The sequence below is a fragment of the Pagrus major genome, chromosome 2 (genome assembly GCF_040436345.1).
Source record: "Pagrus major chromosome 2, Pma_NU_1.0".
In the NCBI taxonomy this organism is placed as follows: Eukaryota; Metazoa; Chordata; class Actinopteri; order Spariformes; family Sparidae; genus Pagrus; species Pagrus major.
In genome coordinates, this window is record NC_133216.1 from 2711844 (window position 1) to 2732382 (window position 20539).

Consider the following 20539-nt stretch of genomic DNA (forward strand, 5'->3'; position numbering starts at 1 on the left):
TTTGGCCCCAGAACAGCCTGAATTCTTGGTGTCATGGATTCAACATGGTGCTGTAAACATTTCTCAGAGACTCTTCTCTATGTTGACATGATGGCAGATAGATTATACAGAAGAGGACCTGGTTAGCAAACGCCTCAGCTGCAGATGACTGGTAATGAACCAGCTCATCCCAGTAGTGAGGCGCTGCTGTGATTGTTTCCAGTTCACATGTCTGCTGACGGAAAGAAAAGACTTCCCACTGTGTGTGTGTGTGTGTGTGTGTGTGTGTGTGTGTGTGTGATTTTTAAAAAAAAACTTAATGTGTGTGTGATTGTATATACAGTACTTGTGTGTACGTGTGTGTTTTGGTTTCCTGCCCAGTGAGGACAGATTTTGTCCAGAGGTCAAAAGTCACTGGTAAGGCACATCCGTTAGCTGGTTGCCATGGTGACACTGTCACTTCTTTCCCCAGAGGTTCAATGAAAATATCAGCTGATGATGGTTGAGTCTCAGCTGTTTGTTTTCAGTGTGTGACTCCAGTACGGCGCCCCCTGTGGAAACATTGTCTTTCCACAGATGGTTTGTCTATATTTTGATTAAGCGACAACAACTGGTATACTTGTATTATTTATTGTTTTCTCAGCAGTTTGCAAAATGTTCAGTTGAACTCAGAACTGAGGGCTGAAACTGAGCCTTCAATCAGCGCTGGCTGTCGGTTTTGTAGTTAAAAGTAGAGTTGGTCTTTCTGTCAGGTAGGAAACATCTGTCAGAACGATAGAGTACATTTATAAATGTAGTTGTAGTTAATGATTTCAGGCCTAACTGCTCGGCTGGACAGGAAGCTAAACAGGAAGTAAAACGTGCAGGGGGGTGAAGGCAGGCCAGCACCCACACTTCCCTGACAGGACGGATGGACAGATCACAGGACGAAGAGATAGAAGAAGTTTAAGGCATTTGTGTTCTTTAATGTGTCGTGTTGGCAAACTGGAAAGCTGCCACATTAAATCTGTGTTCACTGTGTCTTCACTTCAGAATGACAAGCAAAGTTCACTTTGGACATGTTGTGGAAGCAGATAATCACATGCTGGCCAAGCTGTCGGTCAGTCGGTCCGATACTTTAGTCTCGACTAAAACATCTCAGCAACTTTTGGATGGATTACTTTATTATGACATTTTGGACAGACGTTAGTGGTTTCCAAAAGGGTAAACGACTTTGGTGATCCCCTGACTGGTCCTCTGTGCCACCAACAGGTCAAATACCCATCAGCCTCAGCTGTACTCTGCTGAGGCTGATGGCAAACTTTATACCTTTTAACACTTCCAAACCGAAATGTCTTGACAGCTGTTCGAGGGATTGTCATGAAATTTAGTATTGTTATTGTGAGCATGATAGCATGCCGATGTTAGCATTTAGCTGATACCACTGCTATGCCAAAGTAGAAACTTTCCGAGCAGCTGGCTGGCTGTAGACTGGAAGTTGATTAGAATCTCAAATGAATCAACCAGAGCTTTGTGTTTCCGTTTTGTGTTTTGTATTGGTTCTCTCTGCTGCTGCATAGGATCACCACGACATGCTGCTGGAGATCGAGAGAGACAAGGCCATCACGGACAAGGTCATCCTCATCCAGAAGGTGGTTCGAGGTTTCAAGGACAGGTAGGCCTTAAAAATCTGATTTCAGTCTTTCAGATTCAGGAAAACTGAAATGGTCACACAAACAAGGTTTTTTCTGATTTTTCACTTCCTGTCATCAGATCGAACTTCCTGAAGTTGAGGAAGTCGGCTGTGTTGATCCAGAAGACGTGGAGAGGTTATCAGTGTAGGAAGAACTATGGAGCTGTAAGGAACCTCTCTGTGTTTAATTTTACACAAACACCACTAATTCAATTATAAAAAAGTTTAAACAAAAGTGCAGATGAACATTCAAGTCAAAGTCAAACGTTTGCTTTTATATCAGCGTGATTGTGATTCATCATACAACCAAGTTATTGTAACTGTATTATTTCTCTGTGTCCCTTCAGATGCGAGCAGGCTTCTCTCGCCTTCAGGCTCTGGTTCGTTCCAGGAAGTTGTGTGCGTCGTATCATGTGGCCCGGCAGCGAATCACGTGCTTCCAGGGTCGCTGTCGGGGCTACTTGGTGCGCCGAGCGTTCCGGCACCGACTGTGGGCCGTCATCACCATCCAGGCCTACACCAGAGGAATGATCGCTTGCCGGCTGTACAAGAGGCTGAAGGGAGAGGTAGAGACACACACATACACACCAAGTACTGTACTTATGTACTTGTACTTGTAATTTATTTGAATTTTTATTTTTATTTTCAGCTCCTTTTTATTCTTTAATTCTAATTTTGAACTGAGATGTTTTCAAGAACAAACCTTTTGGTTGAGCCTGAGTTGTTTTTGGTAACCAGTGGACTCCCGTCTCTTCCTTTCAGTACCGCAGGCGGCTGGAGGCCGAGAAGATGCGTCTGGCTGAAGAGGCCAAACTAAGGAATCAGATGTCTGCAAAGAGAGCGAAGGCCGAGGCTGAACGCAAACACCAGGTGGGAGTCCAACAAAGAATTCTGACATTTTCAAAACTCAGTTTATTCGTCATATTAAAACAAACTGTAATGTCTTATTCAAGTTGAAATTATCTAGAATTTCTTTTATTTAATTTGTTATGTGCCTTTGTTTCCTGTTTTTTTTCTTATCCATCTATACTGTAAATATATATTTATTTATAAATATATTTTATTTTTCTCAAATACACCGACAGTTATGAGAAATATACTTTTCACTCCTCCACCCAGTGACTCCAATACAGTGATTGTTATCCCTCCTCCTGTTCTGCCACTGAGGGAACCAGGTGGCACATAACATAAACTACATAAACTGCAAACTATTATTATTATTGTTTTAAAACCAGTGTGATATTTTGATTTTCTAGGAGCGTCTTGCCCAGCTGGCGAAAGAGGACGCTGAGCGGGAGAAGCAGGAGAAGGAGGAGGTCCGCAGGAAGAAGGAGATGGTGGAGCAGATGGAGAAGGCCCGTCTGGAGCCCGTCAACGACTCCGACATGGTGGACAAGATGTTTGGCTTCCTGGGGACGACAGGCTCTTTGCCAGGCCAGGAGGGACAAGCCCCCGCCGGCTTTGAGGTGAGCTAAAAAAAAAAAAAGGTTGTCCTCTCACTTTACGAGATTAAATAAACTCTTTTCCCTTGAATGATGGAGCCACAAAGTACTCTAAACCAACGTGACACTTTCGGTTGCAAGCAGTTGCTCACAGCTTGAGGGGTTTATTTTTGATATATGTATAATTTTTTTAAAAAAAAGGGCAAATCAAAGTAACTCGATACGGAGAGTAACAGAGTCACAGAGGCGTTATGTAGGCCTGATGCAGGGGTCTGACGAGAAGGAGAAAAAATAAATGTCAGTTATTAGAAAGTGATGCAGTGTGAAGGTTTTCCACCCGACATCAGTGACCAAAGTCTGTCTCCTCTGCAGGACCTGGAGCGGACCCATCAGGAGCTGGAGGAGGAGGATCTGGATGAGGCTCTTCCTCTGCCTGAGGACGATGAAGAGGAGGATTTATCGGAATACAAGTTTGCCAAGTTTGCTGCCACCTACTTCCAGGGCACCACCACTCACACCTACGTCCGACGGCCTCTCAAACAGCCTCTGCTGTTCCACGACGACGAGGGAGACCAGCTGGTAGGCCACCTTTAACATCTGACCCCAGTTTGACAAGTTGTTTTTCTGAAAGATGCTCATGTCTGGCTGCCAAGAACCAAAACTAATTTGGTTTAAAAGTATTTTGAGAAAGTCTTTAAAAGCATTCAATATAAGTGTCTGCTACCTGTAGACGCCCTGATAGATATTTCTTCTGTGCTCCGGTCAAGGCTGCTCTGGCGGTGTGGATCACAGTGCTGAGGTTCATGGGAGATTTGCCAGAGCCTAAGTACCATACAGCCATCAGTGACGGAAGTGAGAAGATCCCCGTCATGACAAAAATCTACGAGACGCTGGGAAAGAAGACCTACAAGAGAGAGCTGCAGGCGCTGCAGGGGGAGGGAGAGGTAAGGAAGAGGAGGGTTGGGAGGGATGAGATTTATATAGTCTGAGCAGATTTACTGGAGGACTAGTTTCTGTACCTGCCAGCAGAAGCATCTGTGATTAGTCTTTGAGCGGTTTCCTTCCCGTCCTCCCTGCAGACGCCTCACTCAGACAGCCACAAGAAGAACAGTGTCCGACACAAGCTGGTGTCCCTCACCCTGAAGAAGAAATCCAAGATCACCGAGGAGGTGAGAGACAGAGGGGGGTTATAAAAGCTGACTACCTTTCTGATAGTTTCACATTGCAGAACTAGAAAAGTTACAATGTGATGCGTTTCAGGTCACCAAACGCCTTAACGATGGTGAGTACAGTCTCCATGGCAACAGCATGCTGGAGGACCGGCCCACATCCAACCTGGAGAAACTTCACTTCATCATCGGCAACGGGATCCTGAGACCAGCACTGAGGTACACACACAAAACACACACACACACACCTGCCGTGGTCATGAATAGAGCTTTAGTTTGCTAAGTAAGTACAGTGTTAATCTAATTGATGTAATCTGGTGTGTTAGGGATGAGATCTACTGTCAGATCTGTAAGCAGCTGAGTCAGAACCCGTCTAAGAGTTCTCACGCTCGGGGCTGGATCCTCATCTCTCTGTGTGTCGGCTGCTTCGCTCCTTCAGACAAGTTTGTCAAGGTCAGGACATCTAGACTTTTTTTAAATTTATTTTTATGATCTTTTCACTTTAAATACACAGCAGGAAGAAGTCTTAGTCTGAAGTTCACGCGAGGTCACAAAATTCATATAATTCCACAGTTTGTTGTTTTGTCTACATTTATAGACAGCAGGATGGGTTTAAGGAGTGTTTGTTTTTCTGTGAGAGAGATGTTTAAATTTGCCTACAACCTGATCATACAGCACATATGAATTGTCACTTGTTAGTAAAGTACTTTGTAGTTTTGTTTTGTTTTTGTTGTTTACGTCTTGAAAATTTGGAACCTAAATCCGTTTGTTTGCCTTCAGTACCTGAGAAACTTCATCAGCAGCGGGCCACCGGGTTATGCTCCGTACTGTGAAGAGAGACTGAGACGGACATTTGTCAACGGGACGAGAACACAACCTCCATCCTGGCTGGAGCTGCAGGTGCACGCACGCACACTAACACACAGACACACACACGCGCGCATGATCTCAGGTTTCTTTGAGTTATAATTGATGCACAACATTTTTTTTTTCATCACAGTGTTCTCAGATGGATGAGAAATACACAAAAAGAAAGATAAATTGAATTGATTTAAAATTAGTAGTTCATAAATCACAAGACTGTAGAAGAGGTCAAATATATAAAAAAAATATGGTGCAGAGAAACAGTTGATTTGACAGTGAGCAGAAGGCAGTGATGATCTGGTAGTAACAAACTGTTCACAGGCCACTGCTGTAGTCTGGAGTCAAACTGTGAAATGATTGAAAACTCGAGGAGGCACCTTCAAAAGTAGTTCTACAGCTTAAAGCAAGAGACTTTTCAACCAACCTTTGGAAACCAACAGCCTGAAATTTATATCCAGGCCACCAAGTCGAAGAAGCCGATCATGCTGCCGGTGACGTTCATGGACGGCACAACCAAAACACTGCTGACAGACTCGGCCACCACAGCCAAGGAGCTCTGCAGTGCATTGTCTGATAAAATCAACCTGCGGGACCGATTTGGCTTCTCACTCTATATCGCTCTGTTTGACAAGGTATGCACACAGCAGCATGTACTGCACACACGTTAGGACCATCATTGGCATTGTGTAGTTTTTTTCTTATTGTTACTTGACCTGGATGTCACTCTGAGGAATGATGTTTGTGCAGAGCTCATCTGCTGAGGGGCAAAGTTGCAGTCGTAGTAACAGAAGTAGCCAAATGCATCTCCTCCTGCAGGTCTCCTCTTTAGGCAGCGGGAACGATCATGTGATGGACGCTGTTTCGCAGTGCGAGCAGTACGCGAAGGAGCAGGGAGCTCAGGAGAGGAACGCCCCCTGGAGGCTGTTCTTCAGGAAGGAGATCTTCACACCGTGGCACTCCCCTGCTGACGACCAGGTCGCCACCAACCTCATCTACCAGCAAACCGTCAGGGGTGTCAAGTTTGGAGAATACCGCTGTGACAGGGTGTGTTTTTCTTTCTTTGGCTCTTTAGTTTAAAGGAATAGTTTGACATTTTGGGAATACAGAACTTTTTTTCCCCTTTTATTGGAAGAACACAAGTCCAAAAACACTTACAGTATTTATCTCTGTGTCCTCAGGATGACCTGGCAGAACTGGCCTCTCAGCAGTATTACATCGACTACGGTTCAGAGATCCTCCTGGAGCGCCTGCTGAGCCTCATCCCCTCCTACGTCCCCGACAGAGAGATCGGCACCTCCAGGACGGTGGAAAAATGGGCTCATTTCATCATGGCTGCACACAAAAAGGTGCTCATTCTTGGGACAAATCTTTTTTTTAATGTCCTTCTAAATAATTTATGTAGAGGGGAGTTTTTAGCCAGGCTTTGGAAGTTGGTTGGTCAGTTGGTCCATTACTTTGGTCCAGAACCCTGATGGTATTTTAATAATCTGCACAGTTTATGATTAGCTTTGAATCATCGAATTTGTTATTATGAAAACAATGTGTGTTTGTATATTTGCATCTACACTGACTGTAGTTGACACCATCTGCAGGGCATCTACACCCAGAAGAGGTTTGACACCCAGAAGGTGAAGGAGGAAGTGGTGGACTTCGCTCGCCACAAGTGGCCTCTTCTCTTCTCTCGTTTTTACGAAGCCTTCAAGTTCTCAGGTGAGCATCTGCAACATCTTTTCTACCTGAGCATGTGATAAGAGGCACAGATCATGTACCAGTCAACATCCAATCATTCAAAACATTGGAGCTGATACAAGCTGCATTTGGACACATAAAATGTTTTTTTGATTAATCACTTTCATTTACATTCAGTTTACATGACATCACATTTTCATCTTTGCTCACTGCATCTGAGCCTTTCTTACCCCCAAGTGTGCATAAACTGCAAAAATAGATCTATAAAGGGTATTGAAACAGCAGTCATCCGGCGCCAGGTGTTTTACTTTTAAAACTAAGAAAGGTGACTCATTTAGGTTTAACATTTTCCCTCTTTTGCGCCCTGCCTCTAAGGTCCCAGTCTGCCTAAAAATGACCTGATCGTCGCTGTCAACTGGACAGGGGTTTATTTTGTGGACGAGCAGGAGCAGGTCCTCTTAGAGCTGTCCTTCCCAGAAATCACTGCAGTATCCAGCAGCAGGTGAGGCATGCTATGAGCTGTTATCACTTAACAGTTTAAGTCTTACACTGGTATCACTCCCTGTCCTTTATTTCATTCCTTAATCCACATTTCCATCCACCCATTATTGCCTGTTTCCATTGCTATTGCTATTATTATTTTACTTTTACTGATCAACCAGCCTCTCTTAGCACATCCTCCCTTTTGTCTCTCTCTTTTATCTTGAAATTATCTCCCAAGAAAAACAACTATTATACAGTTATTTCAGCAAATGCCCAATAAGGTAATTTGATGAGTGTCAAAGCTCTTTACAGCTGTGTGAATTAAAACTCCATCTGTCTGGAGCAAAGAAGGAAGTGACTTGATGTTGATTAAGGTTAAAGAGCCTTCAACATCATTTTTTAAAGAAATTAAATAGTTATTTTAAGCCAAACTATGATATTTTTCTAACCCTCAACTTTTGTAAGGTTTTGGTGTGGAAGGCACTTACACAAACAATGAGAAGGACATCAAATTGGAAAATGCTTTTGTGGAGAGAGCTGGCAATCCATGTATTTACTGTAGTTGTCTAATTTGGAGGACTTGTTGGTCTTTCAGGGGAGGAAAGTTGCAGAGTCAGAGTTTCACTCTGGCGACCATCAAAGGAGATGAGTACACCTTCACCTCAAACAACGCGGAGGACATTCGCGACCTGGTGGTGACCTTTCTAGAAGGCCTGAGGAAGAGGTCGAAGTTTGTGGTGGCCCTGCAGGACAACCCCAACCCCAGTAAGTCCTGAAGGGTGATGAAACCATGTTTTAAAACATTTTTTAATGTTTTTTGTTTCATTAAAATCCCAAAAAATGTCTATGTTGCGGTTGAGACCACAGCAAAGTGGGAATGTGAGGGAAGGAACCTCTCCTGGTACTCTGTAGTCATTGAGGCCCGTGTCTGGGCTCTCTGGTATTTACAATATTAGTGAGGTAACACTACAAACTGAGTAATTTTGATCTTTTTCATTACTGAATAAACAAGCTGTTCTCAGAGGAAAACAAGATCCCCAGAACACTGGTCCAGCATCAATAACAAGTAAAACAGTATGGTATTGTGTTGTCCTTTTAAGGTCAGTGTGTTCAGTCAAACTGCACAGTCGTCATTCATTCTGATTAAAAATGTCTTCCCCAAAACTACACACAGAAGTGCACCTTTAAGTCAAATGCACATAAGTAACTGCAGTTTACAGGGTAAAGATGAAATACAAGTAATGGACATCTGTTGCTGTTTATTATGAGAAACCCAGTCACCACAAACAAAACCTCATGCTACATTAGTGTAAATGTACAAACGACCTGAGGTAATATGTGGCCTGGTGTCGAGGAAATCTTAGCTCCTGCTAGAAACCATACAGCTTATGATTTGGTGGGCCTTAGATGGCTCATCACCAATGTCACCATCGAGCCAAGTCCCTCCTCTGTTTAGAGAGGTGTTCCACCTTCTCGAGACTTCGTTCCCGTTGGAGATGCATTCAAAGCCGTAAAATACTCTATTCTCAGCAGGAAGTTGAGGTTTCTCTGAGGAATTACAGACTGGAGTCTCATTCAGTGTGGAAGGAAGGCTAACAGTCTTTGGGCTTGTTCTGGAGCTCTCAGCGAGATTAGGTGTGTACACTGACAGTGTTTTCTTGTGCCAGTCCAGCTCTTCTTTATGGACAGAGGGGAAACATGGCAACATGTCCCAAGCTTTGTAATCCTCCTTCATTTGAGTTGTTGCCTGAAAGGGCTTCTTGCTTTTCTCATCCCTTTGCATAGATGGCAGGAGTGGTTTGGTGCGCGGGCATTCGTGTGCCGTGTAGTCTGCATGTGTTGTAGAAAGGAAGTTGTTGGGATCTGCTGGTGGACTGGAGTCTTTAGCTTTTCCTTGGCTGTGAAACTTAGTTTCCAGGGACAAGGTCTTAAATTGTTGAAAGAATTCCTCGCTTTTGTGATAAAGCTTCTTGTTTACATCCCACGTCACCTTTGTCCTCATTACAGGCTCTATGGTCAGACCTTTGTTGGGCTTCTCCCTGTGAATCCTGGGCTGCACTGGATGACTCACATAATCACTTCGGTAGCTCGTTATGCTTTCAATTGGTTTTGGTTCTGTCACCTGCAGGACTACTGTAGAGTTGGCCGAACCTTTAAAATAACTTCTCTTGGAGTGACGACCTGTGAAATCACCATCAGTGACCACTAATCCTTGGCTGGTTTTCAAGCTGTCTCTCTGCTTGTACGGCTGCCGCTTACTTAGTTTCCTTACAGGGAAATCGCCTGAAAACAAGGGACAGTGAGGATATATTTAAATCATGATGTACAGGATCTATTTGTTGCTATGTAAGAGCCTACAGAGCTTCAGATTGCTTACTTGTGTACACTGACGTGTAGTCCTCCTTGGATGCCTTCTGCGTTGCTTCAAAGCACATAGGATTGTGTGGAGCGCTCCTGCATCTCCGGTGGCTTTTGGGCGATGCAGATGGCTGTGGGGGCTGTGGGGGCTGTGGGGGCTGTGGGGTCTTTGGTGGGTTTTTCATCCACATGTTCTTCACATAGTAGGATCTGAAACACACGTTAAAGATTGGAGATTTACAATGTTTTGCTTTTTATACATTATTATTTTTATACCTGTGAAGGGCTTTTTGAATTCTAGTTTTCACACCTAATTTTGAACAATGCGACTAAAAATATGAGAGTTCATATCCGGAGGTAATCAACAATCTTGCAGAGTTGTGCAAAGAGAACAAACTTCTGCTCAACAGCAGCAATCAGCGAAACCAAGGAGTTGATTGTTGATTTTAGAAAGAAGGCGGCAAAGACACACCCCTGTCTACATCAGTGGGGCTTAAGTGGAGCAGGTGAACAGTTTAAGGTTCCTGGGAATTGACATCACAGAGAACCTGTCATGGACATCGCACATCACCATCAAAAAAAAAAAAAAAAGCACAGAAAAGGCTATAATTCCTAAATTTCGGTTTCAAGATCTCATCTTGAGCGAACGAAAGCATCCTGACTGGAAACATCACAAACTGGCTTGGTTCGTGCACGGCCCAGAACAGAAAGACTCTACAGCGGGTGATTAAAACCACCCAGAACATCGCTGGTACAGAGCATCAGTGACATCGGGAAAGACGTCTGCACAGAGCCCAAAGGATACTAAAAGACAACACCCACCCAGCCACAGTCTGTTCACCCTGCTGACATCTGACAAAAGATACAGAAGTATCCACTGCCGTACCACCAGACTGTGCAGCAGCTTGTTTCCTCAGGCTGTGAGACTCCTGAACTCATCCTTAACGCTCCACCTTGAAAAAAAAAAATCTTGTGTAGGCTAAAGGAACTACAGCTTGCATTTACGTTGTACAGCCCTGTGTTGTAGAACGACAATGAAATGAACCTTGAAAAAAGCAACTTTTCACAGTTTTGGTTATGGCATATTCACTAAGATGTGTCCAGTTAGGCAAGACAAAAATCTTTAGACCTTACCTAAAATCATTTACAAAGGCATTTGTCCCTTTGAGTGGATGGTACGGGTTTTTCTGTGTTGAGGTTGAGACCACAGCCACTCGACAACGTGGGGGAAGGAACCTTTCCTGGTACTCTGTAGTCACCGAGGCCCGTGTCTGGGCTCTCTGCGAGAGCTTCCTGGTCATCAAGGCCATTGTAGAACACAACAAGGCAATTGTGCTTTAACCTTCATAACACATAAAAAGGCATTAGAAGCCCTTTCAAAAACAGTTCAAAGTTAAAAATGGATATTTAAAGGACCAATATGGAAGAATTCATACTCCAAACAAATAGGTGGCAGCATATCACCTGAGTAACCACTAACTGTAGCTGCCATTAGCAGTTACTCAGACAAGCTAGTGCTTGTATTAGCTGAGTCTGCCCAGACTGAGAGCTCGGAGCACCAGAGTAGTGTTGATGTCACCTCTTGAGGTACAAAGTGGCTGGGGGCTAGCTGGTTTGCATGCTAACTTCAAAAAATATCCCTGCAAAACAAGACATAAACGTCTATAGCATAAATCAAAAAAGTTATTTCTTCACATTTTGTTGTTAATTGTAGTACATTTTTGAATTTTTTAAACAAAAATTCTTACATATAGCACCTTTTTAAGCAGGCAGCTTTCTACACAGATATTTAAACAGTTACATACAGTTGTTTAAAACCTTTATAATTTTAATTGATGAATAACCTATACAGTTAGCTTAAAACAACCTGAACACACATTTTGGCAGACAAAAAAACAAACCCACCCTGCAAACTGCAGGTCGGATCATTACACGTAAGATGATGCAAAAACATTTTTAAAAAAATACAAGCTTGTATTGTGTGTTTTTAAAATAAGCCCAACCAAAATTGCTGTCTCATAGATGAAACTGATAAATAGATGACCTCACCTCATAGATGTGGCTTGTTGGTTGCAGTGTTGCTGTGTATTTTGCTGCCTCTTAGTTTCGGGGGGCATCGCTCATCCAGCGGTGTGCTTTTCAGGTGTCCTAAGGCTCAGAGTAGTTGCAGTCTGCTCTCTGTCTCCTGTGTGCAGGCCTTCAAAATATGAATTATTGACCGGAGGAACACAGACTGTGTTGAACGAGAGTAGCACGCAGCAGCTGAGAGCTTCTAAAAATAAACACCAGTGGATGACTCTGATGCAGGCCGGTTGTCATGGCGAGATGATGCACTTTTTTGGAACGTAAAGAGGATTCAAAGCCCTGCTGTAGTCATGTTACATAAAGTGGAGGAGCCACTTTTGAAAGATAAGTCCTTAATGTGGCCCCTTCTAAAATCATATGGCATTAGGCGAGATTATGATTTTTTTTTTTTTTAATGTCATTTTTAATATGCTGAATATGCAATGTGCAGTCGGGTTGTGCATTCTGCAACGTGACTTGGTCCCAGGACTCTTAAGACAGGGAAGGTCTCATTTTTCACGTTGGGTTGCAATCTGCTCATCTCTGGACAATAAAAAAGTGATTAATACATATAAATTGCTATAAATTGTTACATGAAAGGCCTTTAAATAAACATAGAAGACAAAAGTTTAAAAGAAGAAACCATCATTTCGCCTCATAAAACTCGTACTTCCACAGCTGGGGAAGAGTCCACGTTCCTGAGCTTCCTGAAGGGAGACCTGATCCTGTTGGACCAGGACACAGGAGAGCAGGTCCTCAACTCTGGTTGGGCGCATGGTGTCAACGAACGAACCAATCAGAGAGGAGATTTCCCAGCTGACTGTGTCTATGTCCTGCCAACCATGACCCGACCTCAGCAAGACATCGTGGTGAGAGTAAAAAAGATTTTATGACATGAACTTCTGTTGTTTGTCAGGAGACTCGTTTTTACAGCACTGACTTCCTCTGGTTGTCTTTAATGGAGAGGAAGCTGTTTGATGTTATTGGCAGCACAGACTGCAGTGTTTGTGTCACAGCCCAGTCTGCTGAAATTTATATTTATCGTTTTTAATTCAAAAAAGTCTTTTTAGTTTAAGTAAAATGTGCCACAATTTAACCAGAAGTTCAGCAGATCATCAAACATAGATCATGTCAGTGGTTAAAACCATTTGGTAAAAGGAAAAATGTCCAACATATTTCATAATCGATTGTTAAGGCAGACGATGATCAATTAAAGAAATTGCTTAAAATGTGCACCCCCATGTACAACAAGCACATGGGGGTGCCACAAGCAGCCAACATGGGGCTCAAAATATTCTATTAATACCATTTATACTATAAGATATAGTACTTTTTTTTGTACAAAATATAAATTTGATTTAAAAAAAAAAAAAGAAAGGGTATCCATAGGTGTTGTGAGTCTTTGAACAGCCTTTGTCACTTTGAATAGAAGTATCTGTCACATGAATGTAATGTAATCTGATGAACAGTAATATAACCCATCAGGCTTTGGTAACCATGACGCCGGATCAGCGGCAGGAGTCGGTTCGTGTTTCGCAGCTCGTCATGCCAGAGAGCGACGGCCGGATGAAACCCTACACTCTGGAGGAGTTCTCCTACGACTACTTCAGGTACACACTAGGATTAAAAACAAATCATGCATATACATTATAGACAGGTATGTACACATTCCTACGGACAGAAAACATACAGGTACACGCTCATGCGCACTGTTTTAGTATGTGTTTATTCTCACCTGCTATGTGTAAATCCTCCTCAAGTCATTTCAGTCAGAGCGCCTCAGGGATCAGTCCTCATCCCTTTAGTGTTCTTCCTTTACCGTTAAGTCAATTCACAGGCATAATATCAGTTGACGCACCGATTCATTAATTTTAGTAATATCACACTGCAGAACTGACAACTGATAGTTTATGTGGAAACTTTATTCAGTAAATTCAGAAGTTATCATCGCAGGCCCACAGTTCAGTTTTTACTGTATTGTTTGTATTCTATGAATTGTTTATTGGTGTGTTGTTTTTACTTGTTAGCCACATCAAAGACAAATTTCCACTTCTCTGACTTGCCTTCACTGATTGAACCTCTAACATGCGGTCATGTCAGCTGTGACTTCTGTAACCTGCTCCTTTCTAGGCCTCCTCCCAAACACACCCTGAGCAGGGTGATGGTCACTAAGAACCGTGGGAAAGACAAGATGTGGAGCTGCACCAGAGAGCCGCTGAAGCAGCCACTGCTGAAGAAGGTTGTCAACCACGAGGAGCTGGCTCAGGACGCCTGCATGTCCTTCATAGATATCCTTTAAACAGGAAGGGAGTATCCCAACTTGATTTTCAATAAATGTTTATACTCTGGACCCTCAAAGTTGATAAATATGCATAATAATTAAACAGACACTCTGTCTCACAGCCAAATACATTCTGCGTATTCAAGCGAATCAAGTTGTTTGATTCCTTGACGTTTTCTCACCTATGATGAAGTACATGGGCGACTACCCATCTAAAAGGACACGTTCAGTCAACGAGCTGACGGACCAGATCTTTGAAGGAGCGCTGAAGGCCGAACCTCTGAAAGACGAGATCTACTGTCAGATCATAAAACAGCTCACCGACAACCACGTCAAGTGTGTAAACTAGCACCATAATCACTCTAAACAGTGTACCTTAGTGTGAATTATAACATCTCTATCTAATTAAATATATTAAAGGGGGTATTGTGTGGATTGAGCAAAGGGCATTTAAACACAGAAAGATGATGTTCCGCATGTTAATCATTTCGTCATCGCTGTAGTTGCAGTCGGAAAAAATATAAGCAGAAGCTGAACATGAGTGTTGTGACACTGCAGGTACAGTGAGGAGAAAGGCTGGGAGCTTCTGTGGTTGTGTACTGGTCTGTATCCTCCCAGTAACGTCCTGCTGCCGCACATCCAGCGCTTCCTCCAGTCCAAGAAACACCACCCGCTGTCTGGAGACTGCATGCAGCGGCTGCACAAAAGTCTACGGTAAAACTTAATTATTAAATATTTATAACATCAGGTTACTCAGAGTTCACATGTGCCTCACGTCTAGTTAATAGCTGTTATTTAAAAAAACAAGTGTTATAATTATATACTGGACTTATTTACCTATTTGTTCATTACTTACACAGATTTTTTCATAAATAGAAAAAAGCGATGTGCAAAACAAAAAACAGTCCTTAACAGTAACTTTGGACAAAAGTCAAGCTCATGAATCGTTTGTCAGTGACTTGTTCCAGATAAAACATGTTTGAACTTATTTAAACTTGAAGCTTTAGGAATTAAGCATTTTATTTTTCTCTGATCCTTCACTCATCTGGACTGACCGTTCATTTCGCTGTCTTTTTGCCATTGTTGTCATGGTAACAGTAACGGATCCAGGAAGTATCCCCCTCATTTAGTGGAAGTAGAGGCCATCCAACATAAGACAACCCAGATCTTCCACAAAGTCTACTTCCCTGACGACACAGACGAGGTATGAAAAACACATGTAAATGTCACCTTGTCAACAAGAAAGTGTCTTTACAAATTTTGTTTTGTTTGTCTCTCAAACCTGCAGGCGTTTGAGGTGGAGTCCAGTACCAAAGCGAAGGATTTCTGCCAGAACATCTCAACCAGACTGCTGCTCAAATCTCCTGAAGGATTCAGCCTCTTTGTCAAGATCTCAGACAAGGTCAGAGGTCAAAGATTGTTTTTAGATGCAAAACAAATCTGCCACTGTTTTTAAATCAGGTTGGTCCAGGTCAGGATGTGGGAATGACAGGAGATGTTAGGTGGGATTAAACATTGATCTTACAGCCTTAGATCTTACTTTATATTTCTACCCAAAGATTTCATTCTTAAGGTTTATTAGGTGACAAAACTTAAATTTGTCAATAAGATTTCCTGCAATTACTGTAGGTTTAAACATGTTTATAAAACACATGAATATATAATAATTTCATGTTTGCATGAGTTTCTCAAGAAAAACACATTTTTTACAACATCTACAAAGTGAGTTAGGGCTGTTTTACATACTGTGATTACTTTCTTGATTGGCTTGCACTGAGCTGATGTATCTGGTTCCGTGTATGTTTGTGCTCTGCAGGTGATCAGTGTGCCAGAGGGAGATTTCTTCTTTGACTTTGTCAGACATTTGACTGACTGGATCAAGAAATCTCGACCAGCTAAAGATGGTTTGTATCCGCAACTGTCTCACCTCTGTGGGATCAAAAAAATTATTTCATGTCAAGTTCTGGTGTGAAGTTTGGAATATTATTCAGATAGAATATGAAATTGAAATATATAAGTTCTAAGTGAATCCATCAGGATTAAACTAAAAGTAAGGATGACTATCTAAAGAGCTTTGAGATTCTGTTGTACACATTCAGTTCGTGTTAACAAGTAGAATAAAACATACGCAGCCTACAGAGAAACACATATACTCAACTGACTTTTGCAACCTGTTTGACATTTAGTGCATCATCCACTGCAGTTATGAACATCAAGTATTCTCCCTCACTAAAATAAAGCTGCAGGTACACCTAGCTAAAAGTAATGTGGTCTAATACAACAGTCGTGTAATAAATTATACCTTCATGAAGGTTTTAATGTTCAGTTTTTGATGAAAGGAGAACTGTAATTTAACTGTATCATCATTTTGGAGGATGTAGTTTTGGTGCTGTTGAACTATATTGCATCACACAGTGAGGTGTTTCTGTTTTTAGGATTGAAGCTGAACAAACCTGCACTCAAACTAATAAAACGAATATTAATATTTTACGTTGCAGGAATCGTCCCCTCTCTGACCTATCAGGTGTTCTTCATGAAGAAGTTGTGGACCAACACAGTTCCAGGGAAGGACTCCTTCGCTGACTCCATCTTTCACTACTACCAGGTCGGTCTTATGGGATTTACAATAAGAAACAGGAGAAAACACACTCACTCACTTATCCACGGTTTTGTTTGATTTTTAATTCTCAAAGATTTTGTCTGCTGCAACTTTATCTTTCAGCAATTTGCTTCCAATAAATTTAGTATCATCGTTATTTTTTTGCTTTTGATTAGGAGCTGCCTAAATATTTGCGTGGGTACCACAAGTGTTCACGAGAAGAAGTGTTCCAACTTGCAGCTCTCATCTACCGAGTCAAGTTTGAGGATGACAAATCCCACTTCCCTACAATACCCAAAATGCTTCGAGAGCTGGTTCCCCAGGATCTCATCCGTCAGATGTCACCAGATGACTGGAAAAGGGTAAAAACCTGCAAAACTCCACTGACAAAACGGTCTTTTCTGATTTTGAATATTAAATATTAAATGTTTTATTAACTTTTTCCTTCACCTCGCTGCATCCCTAGTCAACTTTTATGTGTAATCTTATAAATTATATATATTTTATTAAGTAAGGACAGGAAATAAAATAATTGTTCCTCAAGTAATACGTGTTAATAAAGGAAATTATCCTAAGGAAGCAGCGTCAGATATTCAATACTGTATGTTATAATGTACAGTCAGGAAAATGAAAATGAAAGTTACATGTCAATGTTTTGATCATCTGAACAGTTTTTTTTTTTATTTTTGTGATTCCAGTCTGTGGTTGCATACTTCAACAAGCAGGCTGGTAAATCAAGGGAAGAGGCCAAACTGATGTTTCTGAAGATCATCTACAAATGGCCGACCTTTGGCTCCGCCTTCTTTGAGGTCAAGGTAAACACAACTGAGCGTGTCACTTCCTGTCTGTAGCAGGTGATTTTGTCTGAGTTGTGTTCTTGTTTCATTCAGTGACATCTTTTCCTCGCCTCCCATGGGAAATCCACACAGGAAGTGTTTTTAAGCTGTCATGCACCGTCTCACTAAACAAATACAAGCAAATGTGTTATCAGATGGAACAATGCACCTGTGATGCATCTCACTACGAGACCTCCCACGTTCTTATGCTCTATGTCTTTTTTCTCTCTCTCTCTTTCTCTCTCTGGCACGTTTAGTGAAGCATAACCACCACGGGGAGCTGGAACGACTCCTATATTGTGTTCCTGTGAGCTTACTGGTTTTATTTTAGGCATTATTCAAGGGGAATAAGATTAATCAACCAAATAAAAACAATTCTGTTTTTTTCTGTATCCTCTTCATGGAGGAGGAAATATCAGGCAGCCACTGGCCTATCAGCACCTCAGGAGCTGCTACTGACAGGACAGGTGCCTCTGAGAACAGTTACAGAGGTCAGAGCTGGTGTAGATTGAAAGGACTGGATGTTTGTCAGTGCCACTCAACCAAGTTAAGGACAGGGAGAGAGAGAGGTGCAGGGAAGATATGTGAGGAAATGAAGAAACTCCTGATTAGTCAGACAAGAGGTCCTTGCTGCTCAAGTTTCATCTGAGGTGGAAATATTTAACATCAAATTTACAGGGAAAGATCACAGCTCTACATGTAAAAATGATAAGGTATGATACATGATCAATAGATACTTTGTCGTCACATAACATTAATCTGTCTCTTGTCTTTAGCAAACTACAGAGCCCAACTTCCCAGAGATCCTCCTGATTGCCATCAACAAACATGGAGTCAGTCTTATCGACCCGAAGACGAAGGTTTGTGTTTGTATACAAATAACTATTGTTTTCCTCCTCACCTGTCTGATGTTCTTTTAATGGTTAGTTTGGACTTTGCTCATTGACGTGTACATGGTAAACACATTCACCTTCTTTCATTTCCCCATGCATTAAACACTTCAGTAGGCATCATAGCCCATCAGTCAGAGGCCCTGAGGCCAGCTGAAGCGTACCTCTCTGTGTGTGTTTGTGCAGGACATCTTGACCACCCACCCCTTCACCAAGATCTCCAACTGGAGCAGTGGAAACACCTACTTCCACATCACCATCGGCAACCTGGTCAGAGGAAGCAAACTGCTGTGTGAGACCTCACTGGTGGGTGGCAGCAACACACACACAATTCTCTAATAAAAGAAGTTCTCAGAGTAATAACTGAGTCATAAATGATAGCCGGGGCGACAGGCAGCATGAACAAATGCTTGGGTAAAAAAAATGTGATACCTGTTGTCTACCACAATGGCTCACATGATACATAAATACATTTAAAAACATAGATAAAAACAGAATGAAATTATTTTCAACTGAACTGTATTTACTGACAAAAGTTTTTACAAAGTGTTCCTGAACCCACGTAGAAATCTCCTTTATACAATCATGTGTTTCAGTGGTGAACCTCACCCCATCCCTGCTTTTGAACATTTCAGCCTTTCCAGGATGCTTCTTTCATACCTAATCTTGAATCACCTGTTACCAGTGAACCTGTGGCATGTTTCAAACAGGTGTTTGACTGTCCCAGTCTTTTGTTGCCCCTGTCCCAACTTGTTTGAAACATGATACTGGTATCAGATTCAGAACTAGAAAAGCACTCAGTAGAGCACATACTTGTGCCAAGGCCCAACAGTCCCCTTTAATTCAGGCAAGCCTAATCCAAGATCAAACTTAATATTAGGGGTAGACCGATTAACTGGGCCAATAGTCAGCATTTTTCATCAGTATCAGCATAAGTGCATAAACCAATTTAAAAATGTGCTACCATGGCTCTGATGCAGCATCCTCTCACGCAATGTCCCATTCAAAACAGTATCTGATTGGTAACACATCGCAATTAATAGCCTATAAAACTGAATAATATGAATCTGCAAAGTAACTAGTAACTAATTGTATCAAATAAATGTAGTGGAGAGGAAGTATAAAGTAGCAGAAAATGGAAATACTCAAGTTAAGTACCTGAAAATTGGACCTAAGAACCGTACTCAAGTAAATTGTGCTTAGGTTTATTTTGACCCTAATTTTACTGCAGATGAATATCAGTCCCAATTATTGGTTTTCAGTCTCAGTCTCTAATAATCAGTATCAGCCCTGAAAATGCTGTTTTTTGTGTGTGTACACACCTGCAGGGCTACAAGATGGACGACCTGCTGACCTCCTACATCAGTCAGATGCTCACCACCATGAACAAACAGCGCTCCGGGCGGGGCCACAGCAAGTGAACTTCTTACTGGCAGGAGGCCGCTGAGCTCATCCGGCTCTTGCGCCCTGTTGGCCAGTACTGCAGCTGGGGCCGGACCTTTGCCCACCAGCTGTGGAGGATGAGCCGCAGTCCTTCTGCTAGCTCTGAAGGGTCAAAGCTCACCGGGGAGAGTTCGGCTGCCAGCAGCGACGACCCCGGCGAAGGCCCCAGCAACTGTTACAGTTACAGCTACAACTTGGATGAGGACGAGCCGTCCAGTGAGGATGACTACCTCTAAAACCTCCAAACTCTTCGTCCAACAGGGTATCTGCCTGGTTTGGTTCCTGATTCAACAGACCTGCGTGTACAGAAATAGTGTTCAGTCAGTGCTGTTGTCATGTTAATTTATAATTCAGATTGAACTGAGGTGCAGCAACCAAGTGGCAGCCGGTGTTCACTGCCTTAATGTCTGACATTTTTGAGGACTTTGATACCTAAACGGTGTAATGTTCCTGTGACATCATTAAACTTTAACAGTAACTTTTTGTCAGCTGTCATCGGCCTCATACATCTTGAAAACTTCAAGTGGACTACAGTAGCTAGGAAGCTCATTGTCTCATAATGGGCAAGTTAATTGTTAATCAATCCATCCATTTTATGTCACTTATCTGTGTTCAGGTCTCATTAATTGATTAATTATATTACGATGAATTATTTTGAAGTATTGACAAAAATGTGATATAAATTAAATAATTAAAAACATGCGCCTAATAAACATAGCACAAAAAGTAAGGAAATTTGTGTTTGGAAGATTATTTCTTTGTTGTAACAA

At 42.1% G+C, this 20539-nt stretch overlaps 1 protein-coding gene across 4 annotated transcripts in view; it reads left to right on the top strand.

Annotated features, from left to right (window-relative positions):
* The window catches only part of myo7aa (myosin VIIAa), a 41601-nt gene extending 21354 nt beyond the window's left edge, over positions 1-20247 (top strand). For 3 of the 4 annotated variants that reach the window (XM_073480112.1, XM_073480105.1, XM_073480129.1), the window contains 31 exons: positions 1539-1633; positions 1732-1816; positions 1999-2217; positions 2414-2521; positions 2908-3117; positions 3466-3672; positions 3861-4037; positions 4173-4262; positions 4354-4481; positions 4589-4715; positions 5043-5162; positions 5585-5758; positions 5943-6170; positions 6305-6472; positions 6719-6836; positions 7191-7317; positions 7894-8063; positions 12399-12589; positions 13206-13330; positions 13851-14008; positions 14184-14337; positions 14560-14715; positions 15100-15205; positions 15290-15403; positions 15818-15905; positions 16500-16606; positions 16777-16962; positions 17299-17415; positions 18213-18296; positions 18513-18632; positions 19655-20247. In XM_073480112.1, coding sequence (XP_073336213.1) covers positions 1539-1633; positions 1732-1816; positions 1999-2217; positions 2414-2521; positions 2908-3117; positions 3466-3672; positions 3861-4037; positions 4173-4262; positions 4354-4481; positions 4589-4715; positions 5043-5162; positions 5585-5758; positions 5943-6170; positions 6305-6472; positions 6719-6836; positions 7191-7317; positions 7894-8063; positions 12399-12589; positions 13206-13330; positions 13851-14008; positions 14184-14337; positions 14560-14715; positions 15100-15205; positions 15290-15403; positions 15818-15905; positions 16500-16606; positions 16777-16962; positions 17299-17415; positions 18213-18296; positions 18513-18632; positions 19655-19747 — 4350 coding nt within the window. In that variant the 3' untranslated portion in view covers positions 19748-20247. The remainder of the gene's footprint in view (positions 1-1538; positions 1634-1731; positions 1817-1998; positions 2218-2413; positions 2522-2907; positions 3118-3465; positions 3673-3860; positions 4038-4172; positions 4263-4353; positions 4482-4588; positions 4716-5042; positions 5163-5584; positions 5759-5942; positions 6171-6304; positions 6473-6718; positions 6837-7190; positions 7318-7893; positions 8064-12398; positions 12590-13205; positions 13331-13850; positions 14009-14183; positions 14338-14559; positions 14716-15099; positions 15206-15289; positions 15404-15817; positions 15906-16499; positions 16607-16776; positions 16963-17298; positions 17416-18212; positions 18297-18512; positions 18633-19654) is intronic. The other variant, XM_073480121.1, reaches the window with a different exon arrangement.
* Positions 20248-20539: the final 292 nt, after the last annotated feature.